The sequence below is a fragment of the Cydia pomonella genome, chromosome 14 (genome assembly GCF_033807575.1).
Source record: "Cydia pomonella isolate Wapato2018A chromosome 14, ilCydPomo1, whole genome shotgun sequence".
In the NCBI taxonomy this organism is placed as follows: domain Eukaryota; kingdom Metazoa; phylum Arthropoda; class Insecta; order Lepidoptera; family Tortricidae; genus Cydia; species Cydia pomonella.
This window is the reverse complement of record NC_084716.1, coordinates 15,704,338-15,726,653: the sequence shown is the minus strand read 5'-3', so window position 1 is coordinate 15,726,653 and position 22,316 is coordinate 15,704,338. Positions and strand designations below refer to the sequence as shown.

General features: G+C 36.2%; 2 protein-coding genes and 1 long non-coding RNA gene across 3 annotated transcripts; 1 reads left to right on the top strand and 2 right to left on the bottom strand.

The window, feature by feature from the left end:
- Nucleotides 1-27: 27 nt before the first annotated feature.
- Nucleotides 28-9,951, top strand: LOC133525055 (uncharacterized). The gene is made up of 5 exons (XM_061861277.1): nt 28-1,790; nt 7,122-7,341; nt 8,567-8,706; nt 8,906-9,028; nt 9,778-9,951. The coding sequence occupies exons 1-5, from the start codon at nt 1,553-1,555 to the stop codon at nt 9,921-9,923; spliced, it is 867 nt and encodes a 288-aa protein (XP_061717261.1). The 5' UTR covers nt 28-1,552; the 3' UTR covers nt 9,924-9,951.
- On the bottom strand, nt 3,047-5,695 carry LOC133525057 (uncharacterized). The gene is made up of 2 exons (XR_009800512.1): nt 3,512-5,695; nt 3,047-3,440 (listed from the first exon to the last, which is right to left on the bottom strand). It is a non-coding gene; the product is annotated as an uncharacterized LOC133525057 (long non-coding RNA).
- A 125-nt stretch (nt 9,952-10,076) lies between the features above and the next one.
- Nucleotides 10,077-19,329, bottom strand: LOC133525221 (uncharacterized). The gene is made up of 6 exons (XM_061861509.1): nt 19,270-19,329; nt 18,019-18,205; nt 13,779-13,998; nt 13,210-13,349; nt 11,771-11,899; nt 10,077-11,236 (listed from the first exon to the last, which is right to left on the bottom strand). The coding sequence occupies exons 1-6, from the start codon at nt 19,327-19,329 to the stop codon at nt 11,094-11,096; spliced, it is 879 nt and encodes a 292-aa protein (XP_061717493.1). The 3' UTR covers nt 10,077-11,093.
- Nucleotides 19,330-22,316: the final 2,987 nt, after the last annotated feature.

Sequence of the window (22,316 nt, the reverse complement as noted above, 5' to 3'; positions counted from 1 at the left end):
TGTCATTTGGTTTCAAGCTGTTACAGTTACAAAAGTATTTTTAATAAGTAAATAATTACGAGATATAAGGATGATAAAACAATACTGGATGTATTGTTTTCAAGTTAAAGTAGTTTACGTTCCAGGGTTAGCGAACTAACTCAGAGTTAACAATAGGTATAGGTATACATGGTTAAACTTTACTGTTAACGGTTTTAACAGTTTAAACGGTTTAACTCCAAGTTAGTGGTTTCACCTTATTGAAGTTCAAGTTATCGAAGTTCAACTGTTATAAATGAGCTTATTAATCTGTCTGATACTTACTAGGTTTATATATGACTCACCATGCCTTATATGTTAAAACGAGCAAGCGCTATTTCGATCTCGTTCCACCTTCCGCTTAAATTGCATAGTGGGCCCTGCGAAAGACAAGCAAAATGCAGAAATGCACATGTTGCCATAGAGATCCTTTTACATATTCACGAAGAGAATGCTGGCAGCGTATTTGGAAGATTAGAACGCACCTGATATTTTATATATCGAATTAGGTCAGAGTAATTTTTTTCACGTCCTTATGGCTAAATAATACTATGCACGGATATCTCAATCATATTTCGCCTTTATTAACCATGTTAGGTGCGTGATCTTAATTATTCATAAAGTATCTTCAATCAGTAAAATTGTTGCATATATTTATTTTACATATTTTAGAGTTACGTATATAGTCTGGCCAAAGCATGTGTTTGGTTACAATATGAATGAGGCAAGCCTTTCCGTCGTTTGCTCCGTGCAAGTTAATTTTAGAAAGCTAAATCAATTATGCCGATAAAGTGGTTAAATAAAAACAAATGTTTTATTAACTATCTAGCCTCTAGGTATCTAACCTCTCCTACAAGTAAAGTGGAGATGATTTTTTATTCGCTTCAATCCTAATATGGGTTGTCGTTAAATAGGTCTTTCAACATAAATAAGGATTTCCACGGTCATTTTTTATAAAGTATTTATAGGCTTGAACGCTCTAACTTTTGAACCAGGGGTCTAAATAATATGAAAAAAAAAAATGGTGAAAGTAAAGTTAATAAAGACTTTCAGTGAAAACTGTAGCAAACAATATCGGTTAAGCTTTTTCTGAGTTATCACAAAAAGTCTTCCCTTATAACTTACTAAAAAGACGTACAAAGTGCTGTGAATCTACTCCCCTTTGCTTGTTATGTACATGATAATAAAATTACCTACTAATAGTGTCCATTCAAGGCTGCCTATTATGACGGATGGGTAACTATGGAACCCTGCACTGAACATGACCTGATATGCTTTTAGCCGGTTTTTTATGCTAATTTATACTAATTGAGACCAGATGCATTATACTTACTGTCTATTTATCGACTCAGTCTGCATATTAAATAATTAATTCATAATTAAAATGTCTTTCGTTGCTTTGTTGAAATTAATATAAATTTGTTATTCAGAAATTAAATGCACGCCAGATTCTTTACAAAATAGAGTAGATAACTTAAAATACTACATAAATCACTCTTCTGATAGTGTGGGGAGTCGGGTACTTTGTTTTAAAATGAAGCATTATGTTAGTTTCATCTTTCTTATAGTCTATTTAAATCTTAATCCTATTTTTGGTTTAGATAATGTCTTAGATTTAAATTTAAAGGAATTAAGTTTCCCAAAAGTATTTTACAAAAGAGAGAATCTTGGTGATGTTTTGCTTAACAAGAAATTTGACAATGGTCACAACGAAGGTCGAGGAATATTTGGAGAAAATGAACACAAGTTTGCATTTGACGAAGGAAATCCTGGTATGTTATTTGTTTTATGAATATAATAATAAATTAATTTCATGTGTCTGACAACGATCAGTTGCTTGGTATCTGCTTATGGCGCAGCCATACAATATGCAAGTGCACACTGCCAATTTTATACATAATTTATATTTTTTTATATAAATCCCGGGTGGGGCCTGCAACACGAGCAAATAATTAAAACATATATCATACTCAAACGATCTTCTTCCTCGTAGTGGGGTCGTTATAGGACAATACCAATATTTTTTTCATTAAAGCATGAGACTTGGCACACTTGTTACTAAGGTGGACCAGAGTCAAAAACGCCCGGGAGGCAGCGGGAGACACCCCTCTAGGGGGGAGGGGGAGGGGGTGAAGTTTTCCTACGCCGCGCGCACTGTTGGTCGTTATAATTACTAAACTATAGCTACTAGGGCAAGTGTGGTATCATTTTCGGATAAATAAAAAATGGTCAATCATTTTCTAAAACAAAAAAAACACCTTTACATAGAAAAAAATTGAAATACGGCCCAAAATCTAAAATCTTTTGAGTAAAAAAAATCTTTCAAGGTCAATAAATTTTTAATGATTACCGATATCGGATTATAAAAAAAATATATTTAAAAAGGCGCATTAATACAGATTCCAAAAATATAAGTAACATTGCAAATATTTAAGAAAAAAATTGTTTAAAAAAATATAGAACACCGCGCGGCAGAGTCGTAAAAAATTCTTAGCCAATTATGAACATCAAAAACGAGTTTTATAGGTTGCTAGTGTCCTGTAAGCTGTAACTAATAAGGATGGAGTTTTCATTAGATATAGTATATCATCATATCAGCTCATATATGTCCCCACCGAGGGGCTCGAGCCTACCCTGCATTAGGGTGATCGGGCCTTAGTCGATCACGCGAGCCCAGTGCGGGTTGGTCGACTTCACACACAAGCTTCGAGTTTCCTCGCAGCCGTGTGCAGGTTTCCTCACGATGTTTTCCTTCACCGTAAGAGCGTCGAATAAACGTACATATGAAATCGAGATTCGAAAACACATTGGTATGCGGCCAGGATTCGAACCACGACCTCCCGCACAGGAGGTAGCGGTCTTAAGCATTACGCCACCGACGCTCTCTATATATAGTATATAGCTCAATTTTAATAATTATTTGATAGAAGACATTTTTTATCGTGTGTATAAGCATATTTAAACTTATGGCTCAGCTGGGCACGATTTCAAGTGATCCAAAATCTATAAAGAAATTAAACAAACAGTATAGAATTTTACTTAAAAATGTTTATTATTTACATTGTCCCCCACAATCGCAAAGCTCCGTGCACTTAAGTTGCCGCTGAAAGCACCGGCACCTCGAGCCGCCGCACCTCTTTTTGCATCTGCACCGGATCATTTCCAGGCATGCATCTGCAGCTACGGGCAAGTCTGTCCATGTAGGTTGCCAGCTTTCACTGACTTTTCTCCATCCCCAGTTAGATGGAGAGGGAAGATTTTGATTCGGTGACATCTGACCCCATACATGGACTGCTTGGAACACTGCCCGCAGGAAATGCTGGTATAGAGCAGCTTTCGTCGGAGGTATATTCTCCAATTGGCGGTCTTTTTTCGAGAATAGGTGCTTTCGGGCTTCGTTTACGGTTGTAAATGAACTGGCTCTAAAACAAAACAAAAAAATTAGTTACTAGACTATTTTATTGTATTGCTAGTTTTAAAAAGTGCTTATTACCTGTCATATAAAATGACGACAAACTTTTCGATTACTGTAAACGCCTCGCTAGTACTCCCCTCATATGCTGCCAGAAACCCTTCTGTGGCATTGGGAAATGCGTTCCATGCATCTATTGCACTTTTTTTTCCTTTCCCGTTAAAATAGGACACTGTATCACAACCTGTGAAGGCATGGAACAGGAGGAGGACTTTCGCTTTTTGTGGCCCTGTAAAAGAAAATAATATGTTTTATATAGCCCGCCTAGCGTTATAGTCTCAGTGCATTCTATTCTATTCTAGCTAGTGGCTAGGGCGTAACGTAGATAAATACAATTTATAATTATTTTTTACCTAGAGTTTTTGCTATTTCGTGACAAGGAAGGTACTGGTGGTGTTTACCAGTACCTACGTGTACTCACAGCTCTTCTAGCTCAGGTACTAGGCGGGCTATATAAAACATATTATTTTCTTTTACAGGGCCACAAAAAGCGAAAGTCCTCACCCTGTTCCATGCCTTCACAGGTTGTGATACAGTGTCCTATTTTAACGGGAAAGGAAAAAAAAGTGCAATAGATGCATGGAACGCATTTCCCAATGCCACAGAAGGGTTTCTGACAGCATATGAGGGGAGTACTAGCGAGGCGTTTACAGTAATCGAAAAGTTTGTCGTCATTTTATATGACAGGTAATAAGCACTTTTTAAAACTAGCAATACAATAAAATAGTCTAGTAACTAATTTTTTTGTTTTGTTTTAGAGCCAGTTCATTTACAACCGTAAACGAAGCCCGAAAGCACCTATTCTCGAAAAAAGACCGCCAATTGGAGAATATACCTCCGACGAAAGCTGCTCTATACCAGCATTTCCTGCGGGCAGTGTTCCAAGCAGTCCATGTATGGGGTCAGATGTCACCGAATCAAAATCTTCCCTCTCCATCTAACTGGGGATGGAGAAAAGTCAGTGAAAGCTGGCAACCTACATGGACAGACTTGCCCGTAGCTGCAGATGCATGCCTGGAAATGATCCGGTGCAGATGCAAAAAGAGGTGCGGCGGCTCGAGGTGCCGGTGCTTTCAGCGGCAACTTAAGTGCACGGAGCTTTGCGATTGTGGGGGACAATGTAAATAATAAACATTTTTAAGTAAAATTCTATACTGTTTGTTTAATTTCTTTATAGATTTTGGGTCACTTGAAATCGTGCCCAGCTGAGCCATAAGTTTAAATATGCTTATACACACGATAAAAAATGTCTTCTATCAAATAATTATTAAAATTGAGCTATATACTATATATAGAGAGCGTCGGTGGCGTAATGCTTAAGACCGCTACCTCCTGTGCGGGAGGTCGTGGTTCGAATCCTGGCCGCATACCAATGTGTTTTCGAATCTCGATTTCATATGTACGTTTATTCGACGCTCTTACGGTGAAGGAAAACATCGTGAGGAAACCTGCACACGGCTGCGAGGAAACTCGAAGCTTGTGTGTGAAGTCGACCAACCCGCACTGGGCTCGCGTGATCGACTAAGGCCCGATCACCCTAATGCAGGGTAGGCTCGAGCCCCTCGGTGGGGACATATATGAGCTGATATGATGATATACTATATCTAATGAAAACTCCATCCTTATTAGTTACAGCTTACAGGACACTAGCAACCTATAAAACTCGTTTTTGATGTTCATAATTGGCTAAGAATTTTTTACGACTCTGCCGCGCGGTGTTCTATATTTTTTTAAACAATTTTTTTCTTAAATATTTGCAATGTTACTTATATTTTTGGAATCTGTATTAATGCGCCTTTTTAAATATATTTTTTTTATAATCCGATATCGGTAATCATTAAAAATTTATTGACCTTGAAAGATTTTTTTTACTCAAAAGATTTTAGATTTTGGGCCGTATTTCAATTTTTTTCTATGTAAAGGTGTTTTTTTTTTGTTTTAGAAAATGATTGACCATCTTTTATTTATCCGAAAATGATACCACACTTGCCCTAGTAGCTACAGTTTAGTAGTTATAACGACCAACAGTGCGCGCGGCGTAGGAAAACTTCACCCCCTCCCCCTCCCCCCTAGAGGGGTGTCTCCCGCTGCCTCCCGGGCGTTTTCGACTCTGGTCCACCTTAGTAACAAGTGTGCCAAGTCTCATGCTTTAATGAGAAAAATATTGGTTCCCATACATTGAGTGCACCTAAAAACCCCACTATCGCGTTGTCCCGGCATACGAAACGCGACTGCCATCTGACCTTCCAACCCAGAGGGTAAACTAGGCCTTGTTAGGATTAGTCCGGTTTCCTCACGATGTTTTCCTTCACCGAAAAGCGACTGGTAAATATCAAATGATATTTCGTACATAAGTTCCGAAAACTCATTGGTACGAGCCGGGGTTTGAACCCGCGACCTCCGGATTGCAAGTCGCACGCTCTTACCGCTAGGCCACCAGCGCTTCCATATCATACTCAAACGATAAAACTTTATTATTACAACTATTAAAAATTATCTTTGAAAATGAAATTTCTGTAAAAAAATCTCGTCATGCCAAAGTCCATATCCTATCCATATCATATCCATAAAACTACTTTTTAGGGTTCCGTACACAAAAGGAAAAAATAACCTTGTTGTCCGTCCGTCTGATAAAGATAATGTTATTTGGTTTATAAAGCAGAGTAAAACGGAAAAATTGTTCAACATTTAATATAGTCTACTCGACAAGTTCAAAATGGTGAAAAATAGAGATACTACTCCTAAAAATAAATGTATTGAAAGCGTTTATTCATATATAAAAATTTCAAAAGTGGTAGACAAAAAAGGAGGAATTTCCTCCTATTTAATAATATTTTATTCAGATTTCTTAAATATTAACACTTTTTGAGATATTGGGAAAACAATAAATATCTAAATTTTCCCCCTTTTTAGGGTTCCGTAGGAACCCTTATGGTGCGACTCTGTCCATCCGTCTGTCACATTGGTAACTATCTTGAGAAGTACTTAAACTATCGATTTGAAATTTGGAATAGTAATGAACATTGCTAACCCAGACATATTGGAAGTGTAATATTTTTATTAATTATGGAAAATGTCCAATATAAATAGGGTGCAAAATTTCAAAGTCTAGTTACTAGGTCAAGTGGGGTATCATTTCAAACAGCTTAAATTGAACATTACATTTTTTTTTTCATAGTGAAAAAAAGTTGACTTATGATGGAAAATGTGAAAAAAAATACCATCCCCCTTATTTTCGAAGTTTACGAATAAAAAATTCTGAAATTTTTACATTGTCATTTTTACCACATCATTTGTCATTGACATTTTTACATTATCATAAAGATTACAGGAAAAATAAAATCTGACCTCTATCTTGATAACTTTTTTTTTAAATAACAAAAAAACTTTTTATAATTTAATTTGCAATTTAAAACTACACTAAAGATACTGCCTTTCAAATAAAACACAAATTATTGGAATCGGTTCTCATGATAAAGAAATATCCCTGAAAATACATACAGATCGCGCAAATTAGTTAGCCAATTTGCCCATAGATGGCGCTGTACATAATAATAAATGGTCAAAAGTTTTTCGTGATTATAGTAATATCAGACAACTTTTTAACAAAATTAATTGTTGTCTGTTTCAGATATCCACGGAATTATAGAACGTCCATGCCAAGTATATGACACCTTTTGCATTCGCAAGTTCTTCGCAGAACACTCCAAATGCAAGATATCAGGAAGGAAACTGCCTGAACCCTTTTACCGGGCCCAAGCTGGGTATCAGTATACACCTGCCAATATATCAGCTACCGCCGTTGACGGAATATATAATGGACTAAGTAATGCTAGAGTGGACGAGTTTTAGTAAGTTGATTATGATTTCATAAATAAAATTAATAAAAAAAAATCTAATACATTATTACACAAATTGACTAAGTTTCACAGTAAGCTCAATAAGGCTTGTATTGTAGGTACTTAGACAACGATATATATGTACAATATATAAATACTTAAATATGTACATAGAAAACACCCATGACTCATGAACAAATATCCGTGCACACACATACACTAATAAATGCCCTTAGCAGGATTTGAACCTGATGGGACCATCGGCTTTATAGGCAGGGTCATTACCCACTAGGCCAGACCGGTCATTGAATATTTATGATATTTATTAACTTTCATATATTTTTGTTGTTATTCTGTTCCGTCAGCCAGGCGACAATAGTAGTAAGTTTGTTAGAAGAAATGTTATACTACGTTATAATCATATCCTAAGTGCATGAGCCATTATGGATGCCAAGCTTACAACTGCCAAAATAATGCTAATTTTAAACACCATAAAATAAGGTTTTAAGAGTGATCCAGGCGACCGTTTCCATGTTAACGAGTGACAACAAGAACTTGATTCACCCATTCGATAATAATACGAAAGATAAGTACATAAAATAATAAATAAATATTATAGGACATAATACTTGAAAATCCAGATCGGTGGCAAACAAGCATACGGCCCGCCTGATGGTAGGCAGTCACCGTAGCCTATGGACGCCTGCAACACCAAAGATATTACATGCGCGTTTCTGACCCTTTAAAAACCTGTACACTCCTTTTTTGAAGAACCCCATACTGTAGCACCTCGGGAAAACTTTGGCAGCCACAACAGCCGCAGCGTCCGCGTTCGTGTTCTTTCTTCTAGATATCTCAGGAGCTTTGCGTTAATTATACGCTCCATGACCTTAGAGAGAAGGGAGGTAATAGCGATAGGCCTGTAATTCGTTGGGACCGATCTACCACCCTTTTTAGGCACAGGGTGCACAAGGGTCCCGTCTTCCACGAAAATGAAACATGCCAGAGAGTGAAAAGTCGCGCCAACACGCCACACTCAAGAGCACACTGCTGGTATGCCGTCTGGCCCGCTCGACTTATGAACGTTCAGGGATAGCAACTCCCGCCAAATATCCCTCTGCGTGAATGAGATCTCTGGCATGGAGTATGCGCACCGCGCGATGGTGGTCCACCCGGTTAAACTAATATAATTTATTTAGCTTTAAAATTTTCGCGCTAATCAGATTTTCTATTTCAGCATTAACAAAGTAACAGACAACTTGGTTATTGCTATCTATTTCGATGACGTCTCAATAATATCTAACAACACAAACGTTAAATTTTACCGGAGAGGAAGAGAACCGGAAGTACACACAGACTTCGCTAGTTTGGATTTTAGTAATGCTTTTATTATTTATTTTTTTTGGACTTATTAAGTTAATAAAATTAAAAACTAAAATTTTAAACCATTTTTTTACTGATATTTCAAACTCACTAATCACTTTATTGCATTTTACTTCAAAATTTTACCACAGTTAAATAAACGTTATTTTAATCTTACGCACATTAACTATACCTAATTTGTGATATTTTTTAGGGAAAACAACTGTAACAATGATCATACCGGGATTAAATAATCTAAGGTTGGACAGAGCCGAGATATACTCAGAAAGTCCTCTCGTTCCATTTTCTACTGGACCCCGTATAGGTTTGAGTTCAGGTTAGTAGACTTTGAGGCCGTTTCTAATTGAACATTTGTTATAGTTTTGATCTTGTAGTGATGCGATCTATAGAAATACGTACGCTCACATACATGGCATGGCTCACAGTGCATCTCACGCCCCTCAATAAGTGTGAGCGAAATACCCAATGACATGAGCTCATGACGCGCGCGCCGGGACCAGTCCAATCAGCGTGAGTTATTGTCGTGGTCGTATAAAAAAAAAATGATTTGTTTTCCTGCCTTATACGGATGATTCAGGAGACAGGATCAAGCCTGCGTATTCAGTAAGTTATCGATAACTGTTTCGTACCGGTATTTGTGAAATTAACGTTATTTTTTTTCTGTTCAAAATTTCATTTTTATTTTATTTACGACATTTATGGTCACCCTCTTTGTTTTATCGATTACACTTACTTTTGAAAAATCGTATCTCACTCAAGTGTGACATTTTCTTTTCTTCATAATCAAACTGCTGTCATGACGGTAAAATAAGTTTTATCTTTGTTAATAATAAAATTTGCCCTTTAAAAAAAAGTTAAATAACAGAAAAAAGCGTGATTGTTTTACTTAAATATGACGGTGAACGATTCATTAACATTTACTGATTGTGTAGGCTTGGTCCTGCTCACGTCTCATGAATCATCCTGTATTATATATAGGTATATAAATTGGTTCCTTAGCCTGATCCAGATAGAAAAAGTAGTGGTTGAGGTTTATTTTATTAAATCGCATTTGAATGTTTTCAGATCCTGAAGTTGTAGCCATGTTTTTATACTTGGTGACTGCGGGCGTTCCAGCGGAAACGCGCGAGGCAATAAGTACGGACGGCGTGTTCCTCGGCACTACCTACTTGCAATACAACATTTGCGATTTTGGTCTTAAAGTTTTGTAAATTTCTTTCATTAAAAGCTTGCATTATTTTTCCAATTTTTATTTTCAATAATACAGTGAAACCTCAATAACACGAATCTCGAGGAAAACACCTAAAAGTTCGTGTTAAGGAGTTTTCGCCTTACAAAGGGTATCAATTTAGAGAGATTCTTATAGATTTTTGTTCGACTTAAATAGGCCTGAGAGTTATAGAGGTCTAATTTATGAAAAAGTCATATTTGAGAGGTAATTACACAAATGCTAAAAATAAAATGATAGTCTTATTTATTATTTTGTTCGAGTTACAGAGGTTTTTTAGTAAATAAATACGAGATATAGAGGTGATAAAACGATACATCTATATTCAAACTTCAAAATATTATTTATTCAAGTAGGCCTCGCGACAAGCCCTTTCGAATTATTTTCTATTTTTCACCACACCAACTGGTAAAGGTCCTCTTGATTGTTCGAAAACTAATGAGAAAGTTGCATTTTATCCACATGTGGGGCAAAGTAATCAGATGCAAATTTTGAGTTAAATCCTTAGCTGGTAGAATTGACTTTTAAATTATGATTTTGAATGATATTTGATTTGGATTGATTTTTTAGGTATTTCATAGTTAGTGTTTTCCTCGCGTTGGTATGTGTGGTAAAAAAAATTGTATTTCACTCGGAGGCAAAATTTGTTTAACCTTCGTGCCTTGAAACCCTCGCAACGCTCAAGATTCCACTTCTCAAACTACTCGCTACGCTCGTGGTTCAGTTTTGGCATCTTTCGTTTGCTCGGGTATCAATATTAGCACGAGCGGTTAAACTACAACTTTGCCCCCTTATAAAACAAATAACTACTGTGCCTTAAATAATTACAATTAGCGATATGACAATCTATTTTAAACTTCTTCGAATATTTTTTTACTTGTTCCTTAAATTCATCACTCGTATTAAACCGCCGTTCCTCATACAAAGCATACAATGCACGTTTTCAACTCAAGGTTTGTCAGCGAGCCATGTAGAGTAGTATTCTGAGCGTGAAGTTAACCGATCGCATTAAAAATACAATACTACGCTCGAAAACTGGAATAACTAATGTAGCTGAAACTGCCGCTAAGCTCAAATGGGACTGGGCAGTGCAGTATCAATAAAAAAAACAGACAATTTAATAAGATAATCTTTTAATAGCAGTCACGAAGTACTAAATAACCTTCAAACCAAAATCACAAATATTATACTGAATGAAATTTAAAATGTAGAAAACTCCCTCAGTCATTAAGGATTCTTGGGCATCCGTTGGCACATTAGCGACTGTTCCGGCGAACATCGTCACTACTTCTGGATCTGTATGAAAAAAGAAAACAAATTAATACTTTAGCATAAGGTCACAACGGGTAAGTGGCTGGTCTTCACATTGGGGCTTGTTTACACATTGAGTAGTTTTTCTGAGTTCATTTGCATCTTGCTAGTTGCGTTTAGTGGTTAATGTATGACTTCTCAATAAGTTAGACACACAAACACGAACTTAAAAATGAACCCACGTGTCAATACACGTGCAATACGCGGCCGGTAGGTACAATTACGTTATGTAATTTTATATTTGTTATATACAATTTTATTTGAGTCAATCAAAACTTGAAGTGACCAATCACAACTTTTTAATTGCGGGAAATTTAATATAATATTGAATATATTCAAAGCTGCGTGCGGGGTATATAGGGGAGGTAACGATCAGTGCTATGTGCCAGATACTGGTAAGTGTCAGTCATGTGGACCGTTTCAGTCCAAAATATACTAAGAGCTTTGTCTATAATATATTCCCTCGCTGATGAAATCGTATTTTTGTCTTAACAGTGTGTTTCTGTATATTTTTATTACCTGTACTCAACGCCAGTCGAGGTCCAGCAAGGAACGGCGGTACAGGGTCCCCATTATACGTGAATATTTCTGCGCGGTCCAGCTTCAAGTCTTTCAGATCTGGTATCACCGCCGTTACTGATACTTGCACTGAAAATAAGTATTTCAACTTAGACAAAAAAGAAATTATTTAAATAAAATCTTGCTACCAAAACCACTTTGTGTGTGTCAGTTCCGAAGCACGACTGGAGTTTACTTCTTACGAACGATTATAAAATACATTATAATGTATTTTATAATCTAACATAATAATATAAAAATTAAAAACTCATAACTCCGCAAATTTACACTTGTTATTTGTTGACACTGAGTAAATAAAGACGTGTTTTCATTCACCCATCCAAGATAAACATAACGTAACTTAACGTTTAATTTTACTCCCCATAAATTTTCATACTTCGGGCTTTTAAATATGAAAATCGATTCCTAAGGAGTAAGTTCTAATAGGTACACTCCAACATTTTTGCTAAGAAATATTGAACGAAGTTTTAATATTGCTAATTGCGTAATTTGTTCAAAATTTTTATGAAAGGAGACAGAAGCTAGAACTAAAACTAAATATGCCTGTTACTTTGTTAGGTTAAAGTAATTATTTACTACTATTAGATTGAAAGTGATGAATGTACTTTTCCAGCTCAAACTACATATATATTCTATACGGCACAGAAGGAAAAACATCTTTTTTATCTGCGAGGACTGCTTCATTTTCTGTCAATGTAAGAATGTAAATAATTAGGTGGGTATATACGTCTGCCGGATATCTGTCTACGGGTTTTGAGATTTTTTTAGTTTTGTGTTCATTTATGATGTTTAAAGTGTAATTCATAGCTTATTTATTTATTTAAGCTTCATTGGACAGTAAAAACTGGACAAAAGGCAACTTAATGCCAGAAGGCATTCTCTGACATTTAACCCTCGAGCCAAATAGAGAACAAGCAGTAATAGGCGCAATAAATATCAACAGAGTACAAAAAGTAGAAAATTAAATATAAATGGTCCTGTTAAATACATACTAAGTACTTCAAATATACCTACCTATACCTTGCTACAATGCATATTGCTTATTATAGTTATATTATGCAGTGTGCTAACCAACGCGGAAGTGTGCAGCTAATCTAAATCTTTTTTTAACCATTCTTTAGTCAACAGCCGAAAATCTATCGTGGCTCTTTATGAAGTCCAGGTATCACTTTACTAACGCAATTTATTTATTTATCGGCGCAATTATTAGTTTATCACAAATTAGATGGAAGCCTTTTTTAAAAGAAGAAGACTTGTCTACACAACACACAAGTACCTAATTACAGCCATTCATTCACAGATTTGTTCATCAGGCACACATAGATAAGTACATCAGCATTTGACCAATCAAAGTAGAAGGTAATGAACAGAAGTTTTACCAAACGTAGCCCCAGCGGCGTCCTCCACTACAACCGGTTCTCGACCTCTGAGGTAGTATTTCAAATATAAGGTTTGAGAGCCAAACGTAACTTGGTTAAAATCCACAGCAATAACCAAGTTGTCTGTCGCTTTGTCAACACTGAAAAAGAAATTGCTTTGTTGTTCTGGTTATTGTTAAAACTCTTGGATAATGCTTCTAGCCCTAATTTTAAAAGTATGGTCCCATCCGGCAGAATGCATGAAGGCATACACGTAGAAAAAAGACGTAGAAACACTAGAAACAAATCGCGAATTGCTTTTTCAGCCAGCATTGTTTTTTCATATAGCAAACATATATCATCTAGTAAACATACTAGGTATATTCAAATGTACCCTAACAGTGCTTAGCGTATCCTTCCAACAATAAATTAGGCTTTATAGCCCGTAACTTTACACATGTCCATAAAGAGGCGTGAACCTAATTTATGTGACGAATCATTCAAATATTGACCAAATCGCAAATTATTTGGTTTTAAAACGAATTTAGAAACGAAGCGATAAATGAATTAAAACCCAAATTCACACTTACTAAAACTCTGCTACTCTTCCGTCTTTGATTCCTCGGTACTCCATATTGTTAAATGTAGCCGAAACGTTTGTGTTAGGGATGTTGAGCGTGGTTTGGGCTCGGAATAGGGGCTCGGGTACTTGTCTCCCAGATATCTTGCATTGGGAGTGCTGTGCAAAGAACTTGCGGATGCAGAATGTGTCGTACGATTGGCAAGGGCGCTGGATTTTCCCGTGAACATCTAGAATGAGTTTTTATTTTTATTTTATTAGGACATTGTACAAACACGTCTTGGATTATTTATTGATCCCAATGAAAAACTGGACGAAACTAAAGTTCAGAAACATGCTATCAAAACAACACCCATTTAGTAGATAGGTTATTAATTTATTTACTTTTAGTGAAAATAAAATTAATAAAGAATATTCCGTCTAAAAGGTCAAATAGAAAAAAAAATCTATTTTAAACATGTTGTATTTTTTCGTAATAGGTACCGAATGCCAAATGTGTTACACAAATAAATAAAATTATTTAAAAACCTGGATTCCCATCGTCGTATTCATAACGTTCATATAATCCTTGCGACCTCTGTAACTTTTCAACATTACTTAATTTTTTATTGAACAAAAAATTTTCCACATCCTTGCCAAAGTATTTGCCATTGTATTTGCTTCCATAATTGTCTCCGTAATAATCTGGTTCTCCAATGCCTCCAAAATAGTTATTAGTATTTATATGATCACCAGCCGTATTTTGATCTGAAATATTCTCGTCAATTCCTGCACTGCTAGCAGGGATCTCGGTGTAATCAAGATGTTGGCCATAGACCCTAAAAGCTAGAAGTATTATACAGAAATAATGATCCATCCTTATATGGAACTTAAGACAGTGTACATGTCTGAATGTGCATTGTTGTTCACATTTAGGGTTATATTAACACCTTTTCTTGCATGGTCGGTTGGAATTGAGCAATTATTCAATTAATAGGTATATCCGACGTTTGTCTGGTCAAGATACAAACAGTTGCATACAACAATGTAAACTACTTCATAATATTCCACAACCACAGAAAAAAAAGGCCAAGATAAGATAAAACGTATTTAGTGTGAATTATCTAAAATGGTACCATTATCAAGTGCAAGGGTGAAATTATCAAAGAAAAGTACTACAAGATAACTTAAGATTTTTATTTAATTTTGGCATCTGGTAATAATTACAGTGTTAATTTTACTTTTCATTTCTCATGCTGTGAAAAAGGGTCATTGTTGTTCTAAAAAGTGTGCAGAAAGTGATACGTTTTTTGCACTCAAGCATTTTACTTTCCAAGTACGATTTTTTTCTTTATTTACTATACATAAGTAATTGAAATTTGGTTTTAAATGGATTCTTTATTCAATTTTAATTGTGACAACTTCCCATTCCATAAATAACGATACTTTTAACTAAATGGTTAATTAAAAATATGCTAAAAAAAATGCTTTTCTCGAATGCGAAATGAAAAGTAAAGTGTTTAACTCTGGTGAAAAGTGTAATTTTAGTCTCGGACTATTGGTGCTCTCACTGCGTTCGAAATCCAAACTACCTCGGCAGATATAAGTACCTTTCATCCATTGGTTGACAATCTACTATTGCCTTGCTGTATTTAAGTATGTAAAATGCATAAAAAATAGTGTAAAGTTTTTTGTAACGGGATTAGTATACACACCTCAAAATCCCACTTTGAAAATACATCTGGCCACACTTTCATCTATCTACCTGTAGACATAAGTCAACATTGCTTTCATTAAATTCAGTCCATGATTTATTAAATTGTCATATAATAATAATAATCAGCTTATGACGAGCTTGAGGAGTAACGACCCCACGGATCCGAGTGCTCCCGAGAGTCGGTCAGGGTCTCCGTCTCCGGCGTGTCATCGTCGGTCAGAGTGGACTTCAAGGGGGACCCGCAGGACTCTCAGCTCTGGCTTGCCTTCATTGGCCGTCCAGATAGGAATCGTTAGAGCTATATGCTCCGGGGGTGCAAGTGAGAAATGCATAAGACGCGAGTTGGCACAGTAGCTGTTATCAGCCACTGGGTAGAAAGCGGCGCAGACCTCTCGACACCCCTGAGCCGCTCACACCGGTGTTGCTCCTGGTCGTCTTTACGACGGCAGTTTCATGGGCCTATCTAGTCAGCGGCAAGTCACCGCCTCGATAACGTTAAGCATTAAGCGTTGTTATGGCAAGTGTCCGGACCTCTTTACAATATTTTATTTTATTTATTTATTTTTATTTTATCAGCTGGGACCGATTTACGGGTATCTATGTGTACCCGTGAATCATAAAAATATATAGCTGGTGTATTACATAACATCAAATTTGTCAAAAAGGGCCTCTGCACTGTTGGCTTCGACCCCACGCATGCCTCCCAAAGGTCCTCCCCATGGTTCCGAGATATGGAAAGACATTATAAGAATAAAATACTTTATTGCACACTACAAAATAAAAGTTACAAAGAATTCATTGGAGTCTAACAGTGTAGGTAACAACAGGCAGACTTATCGATAAACAGCAATCTCTTCCAGACAACCTTCAAATAGCGAAACGGCGAACATAGTCATATTTAATTATAAGAGTGGCATCTGAGAAACTGAAATTAAATAAGTACGAGTAGTTGTAATTATTGTAAAGGAAGCTTCATCTCATCTAACTTGATAACGTTATAGTACCTACCCAAAAAAGTGATGATTTAACTTGAAAATCTTAAAATATACTATGGAAAACAAATAATGAGTATTTATTACCAATCATCAAACAAAAAAGGTAATCCGCCAAATGCTTCGTCATTGCACAACTGGAATCCGCTCAAGCATCGTCATGACCCTATTCTACATTAACAATAATTTCTACAATAAGCTTCATCAGAATATTATGTCTTAAATTATACACCGTGCTTTTATTGAATTCCGTTAACTTCGGTCATGAGCAAGTACGTTTGCAAGCAAAAGCAAGTAAGTAAGTATACTAAATGGCATAGGTAATAAAAAAAAATGAAAATTAATTAAATGTTGCATTTAGCGTTGTTGTAAGACGGGCATTACATTTAACTCAACCGAACAATTGAAAACAGTGGCATATCAATGTCATTTCGAACATCGATCGTCCGAGATAGTACTTACGTTTAGTAGCACATGTTGATAGGATTTCCTTTTTTTCAAAAAAGCGAAACCTATAAACCTAGAATATATTATGCTGAAACGATCGACATCAAAATCAAAGTGATTGGTTAAGATTTAGTTAGTGGAAACCGTTTTCTCCCGAAATGGAATTTCATAGAAAAAGTACCGTTATTTCGTTAGGATCGCAAAGCTATTCTTCCCTCTTAACTTAACAATATGTAAATAGGCCCACGCTCAAGTACACGCTCGTAGCGGCCTTATAAGATAAAAAATAATAATAATTATTGATTATCTCCGATATGAACACCGGTGTCTTTGAGAAAGTACCTAATTTAAGCTCAGGAAATTGAATTAACGGAAATAAAAATCACACGGTGTAATGGTAACATCTAGGTTTCCGACCAAATTGCATAATTCCACGCTACTGTTGTTCGCAGACGACGTAAAGCTAATAAGATCGGTCGAAAGCGAGAAGGATTGTCAGGAATTACAGGTAGATGTCGACGCGATCTACCGTTGGAGCCTCAAAAACAAATTATATTTTAACTCGAGTAAGTGCGAGATGATGACCTTTTCGCGATCGCGTGGTCCTATTGAGTACGAGTATGCCATCGGTGATGTTTGTATAGCGCGGTCGGCCCGCGTCCGTGATCTAGGTGTGCTCTTCGACCCTGCACTCTCATTTCGCGATCATGTTCAGGCAGTGACTGATGCGGCGTATAAGAGGCTCGGATTCGTTTTGCGTAATTCTGGGTCCCTGAGCGTTTACGCCACTCGCGTGCTCTATGCTGCACTCGTCCGGAGTTTGCTGGAGACGAATTCTGTAGTCTGGAGTCCGCATGAGAATAAATATATTCTTATGTTGGAACAGGTCCAGAAAATGTACCTAAGGGCTTTGTACAAGAGGATATACGTCTATTATCCTTACATGTACCCCACCTTGTTCTTACAGGGTCAACTAGGGTATGACTCCTTACAGTTGCGAAGGTCGCTCTCCTTAGCCAAGTTTATATTAGCAATCTTTAGAAATAAAATTGATAGTATAAAACTTGTCGAAGTCTGTGTGCGCCTGTTTGTAACTTTGTACCTAACCAATACACCCGCGCGCGACGGCACCCGCTGCTGGCGGGGGGCGCGGCGCGCACGCAGGCGCACGCGCAGGCGCCGGTCGCGCGCGCTCACGCACTGCTCAACTCCCTGCTCGAGGCGCAGCCTCAGTGCGATTTGTTTGTAGTGCGATGGGGCGAGTGATAATGGAATGCAAGAGGATATTAGAAAGAGAGATGCCTGAGAGTACTATACCGTTATGAATTCCTGTGTCTTAGCTGCTCATGTGTTATTGCTTTATAATGTTAATGCTTTATGTTGATAATGTGTTCCAATTTGTGCCGCTTTGGCATTAGCTGTAAGGTGCAATTTGTTATTTGAAATATATAAAATAAAAAATAAAATAATAAAATTGTACCACGTGAATTGAAGCTAATCAAACAATTACGTACAATATCGTGCGAGTAAATTTAAATATTTTTTTGCATATAACTGGCCGAAAATCATCCTTGAACTGAATCTAACAATAAATTTAAATTGTAAAATAATTGCAACGCTATTTTTAACCCAGAATATGTAAATAATTCATTGATGACTGCAGTTGATGATTGAGCAATTCCCAATTCTTGAAAAGGATGTAAAATATTCTTTATCCCAGAATTTAACATTACAAAACATACTTAATGTAAAAGAATCATGGAACAAAATATGTTTTACCGTGTTTTTAATTAATGCGCCAAACATCTAAAAGATGTCAAGAAATATTTTACGTGGCAGCTACTCCATAGAAAATGAACCATGACCATCATTCGACGCAAGAGGTAACAAATCAAGTGCATTAAATTTCGGATAAGCCTCCCTAGGTTTTTAAACACATAAAGCTAATTAGAACCTGTGATAAAGTTTTTTTTTTACGTATAATTAATATCGTTTGACATGAGTTTTTTATTAGTTGGGCATAGGCAGAGAGAATGATATTTACTGATTTTTCTCTACACATAATTAATGAGCTACCTATAAACTCAATAACAATTTAATTATTTTATAGTTTTTAGGATTTGTTTATGGATAACAAAGGAAACATTTTTTTAATAATATTGTTTAATTTTCTATTTAAATATAAATATAAGCTAAACGTGAATAAACGGGAATCATTTTTTTTTGTTGTAAATATTTTTTTTCTTCAGTATTTTTAAGTGCAGTAGTGTTCGTCAGTTGGTTATTTTATGGATCAATATTATTAGGACTACATGAAGTCTAATGTTTTAAATCAACGCCAGCTCTGCCTAGAAGGTGGTTCATACCAGGCGGGATTCCATACTTATCTCCAAATACATTTCCAACATTACTGGTACTAATGCCATATTTTATAAGTTCGCTATCCGAATCAAATGGAATTCCGTTGTAATTCAGTTCAGGTTTTGGTATTTCATTGTTAACAATTCCATGATTATTTTGACCAAACAATACATTAGTGTCCAAGTATTTAGCACCTGCATAACTTAACGGATAGCCTCCTTCGTAATTTTTTACAACATTATTATTATGAACAATGTAATTATTATCCAATATATGTTTTAAGTAAAATCCTTGTAATATGGGAGGAATTGACGATCTGATATGATGAATGTCCTGATTTTCATTATTATACTTAAAAATACCTTTCTTTCTTTCCGTTCCATCCATTTGTCCGTTAAAGTTGCTAGGTCTAAGAATTTTGGGAGGAATAGGAAAATTGTTAGGTGCTCTTAATATTTTGTTAAATATTTCATTTTTACAATAGAAATTTTGTTTTCCTTCATAGTTATTATTCCAACTATTTTGATTAACTCTGCTGAAGTAATTATTATTTGGCATATCGTTATTATTTCCAACTCCACCATTAATATAATTTGAGGGCAAATTATTATAGGAAGCTCCTTTTGACATCGTAAGACCCCTAAGAGTCAATAAAATATTTTCAAGATTTCCAGTATTGCCATTTCCTCTATTGTTGTTGTTTGGATCTATCCAATTGTTACCTAAAATCACATCGCTAATATTGTTATTTATTTGCTCTCTCAAACTATTCATAGATACGCCACCAGTAAAGTTTGTGTTTTGCTGATTACCTAAATAATTAAACATGCTGTTTGTAAAATTCATATTATTAAATGGTAATAATAATATTCCACCAGTGAAATTGTTGTTTGATATACCTATGTTGTTAAAGGGCATGTCAGTCGTCCAGTTTTCGTTTGAAAAGTATCCTAAATTGTTAAATGGCACTACCATCACACCGCCACTAAAATTATTGTTCCAGGGCCCAGTTAAATTCATATTTGGTAATCCTCCAGAATTCCTCAGTGGCACACCATTGGTAAAATTATCGCTTAATTTATTAAGCATATTGTTTAATAGTATTCCACCAGTGTAATTGCGGTTTAATAGATTTACCATATTGTTCAAGGCATCTCCCGAATTATTTGTGTCTTCACTATTGTTTAGACCATTTTCTTCAGTTGGTCTATTTTTTCCAGTATCTGTATTTCCAGCTATACTTCCCACGCCACTATTAATTGCGTCATTATTTTGTCCAAAACTGCTTACTATCAAAAATATTAAACAAAAATATTTTTTCATTTTCGTTCAATCGGCACAAGGTATTTGCAAATCTGACTTTTAATTATTCATTGCATATTATATGATGTAGTTGCGTGATCTCTGATCTATTAAAATAATACTCTAAATGTAAACTCCGTTTTTCTAGCGGGCTCCGTAGTGTAATAAAATTTTAACATATGAAATATTTAAGTACCTACGTAAAGCTAGTAATATAGGTAATTATAGATAATGTCATTAAGAAACTAATAATATAAATTAAATAAGCAAAAAATGAAATTTTTAACCCCCGACGCAAAAAGAAGGGGGACCCCCAAATGTCAGATGGTCTGGACATGAAAACATAATATCACATTTTGGGACTGTTTTAGAAATTTCGAGCCTTATCCTAAGTAGTTCAATTGTGCTATATCAGACAGTATGAGATTATTTGTAATAGTGTGCTTTCGTGCCCGTTGTGTGCGCAGGATTATGGAAATAAGATCGGCTGCGCGTGCGGCGCTTGCCGCGTGCCACACGCAAGCACATGAACGTCTTCAATAACGGACCTGTCGCTGTGGCCGAAACCTATACAAAAAAATATAGTTTGGCATATCCCTTGTATTGTACCTATAGAGCATAGACATAAATAATCATGCTGTATTTTTGATATACTATTATTATAAGCCCAAAAAGAGGGATAAGTATAGTTTTTAGGGTTCCGTAACTTCCGTACCTCAAAAGGAAAAAACAGAACCCTTATAAGATCACTTTGTTGTCCGTGTCCGTCTATGTGTCAAAATCCTATATCTCGGGAACGCGTGGAAGTATCGACTTCAAATTAAAACTATATACTCACGTCGACAATCCCATGAAGCTGTAAAAAAATCAAACATCGAAATTGACGTAAAAAAAGATACGGCCGTATATACCGCCAAAAACGTATAATTCGACACTCTCAATGGAATCAAAATTTGTAGGGTACTTTCTGATTACCCATAACTATGAAACTTGGCAAGTAATAGGGTCTTATACTACAAGTACAGGGAAACATCATCATTCGCTTGCCCTTATCCCATTCATTTGGGGTCGGCGCGGCATGTCTTTTCCTTCCATATCTTTCTGTCACCCGTCATCTCATCGTTCACTCGCGTTCGTTTCATGTCATCTCTCACACAATTCATCCACCGTTTCCTAGCCTTTCCTCTGCCGTTCCATCCCTCCACATTCATTCGTAATACCTTTCTCGTCACATGACTTTCATCCCTCCTCATCACATGCCCATACCACGCTAGTCGATTCGCTCTTACTTTTTCTATTATGGGTGCAACTTTCAGACTTCCTCTTATATACTCATTCCTTATCCTATCCATTCTTGTAACACCACACATCCATCTTAACATTCTCATTTCCGCTACATGCAATCTCTTTTCATCCGTCACTTTTAGGGCCCAACACTCTGATCTATACATGACGACAGGTCTTATAATGGTTTTATAAATTTTACCCTTCAGTCGGAGGGGCATCCGGGCGTCATAAATTGTTCCCGTGACCTGCCGCCATTTCATCCATCCTGTGCTTATCCGGTTTTTCACGTCACGGTCAATATCGCCATCGCACTGCACGAGCGTACCGAGGTACTTGAAATCGGAGCAGACCGGCAATGTAGCGCCATCGAGGTCTATGCCAGCGAAACCGGACAGACCGCCGAAATCGCAGAACATATGTTCAGTTTTAGATCTATTATCGTGATTATAATAATTGAATGGAT

Excerpts from the sequence above, each read along its gene's own strand:
- LOC133525055 (XM_061861277.1), top strand. The coding sequence starts at position 1,553 with ATGAAGCATTATGTTAGTTTCATCTTTCTTATAGTCTATTTAAATCTT. Across the intron at positions 1,791-7,121 it reads ATTTGACGAAGGAAATCCTG|ATATCCACGGAATTATAGAA; the intron begins GTATGTTATTTG and ends TGTCTGTTTCAG. Across the intron at positions 8,707-8,905 it reads CTTCGCTAGTTTGGATTTTA|GGAAAACAACTGTAACAATG; the intron begins GTAATGCTTTTA and ends GATATTTTTTAG.
- LOC133525221 (XM_061861509.1), bottom strand. The coding sequence starts at position 19,329 with ATGGCATTAGTACCAGTAATGTTGGAAATGTATTTGGAGATAAGTATG. Across the intron at positions 13,350-13,778 it reads GGAAGAGTAGCAGAGTTTTA|TGTTGACAAAGCGACAGACA; the intron begins GTAAGTGTGAAT and ends TTTCTTTTTCAG. Across the intron at positions 11,237-11,770 it reads TCGACTGGCGTTGAGTACAG|ATCCAGAAGTAGTGACGATG; the intron begins GTAATAAAAATA and ends TTTTTCATACAG.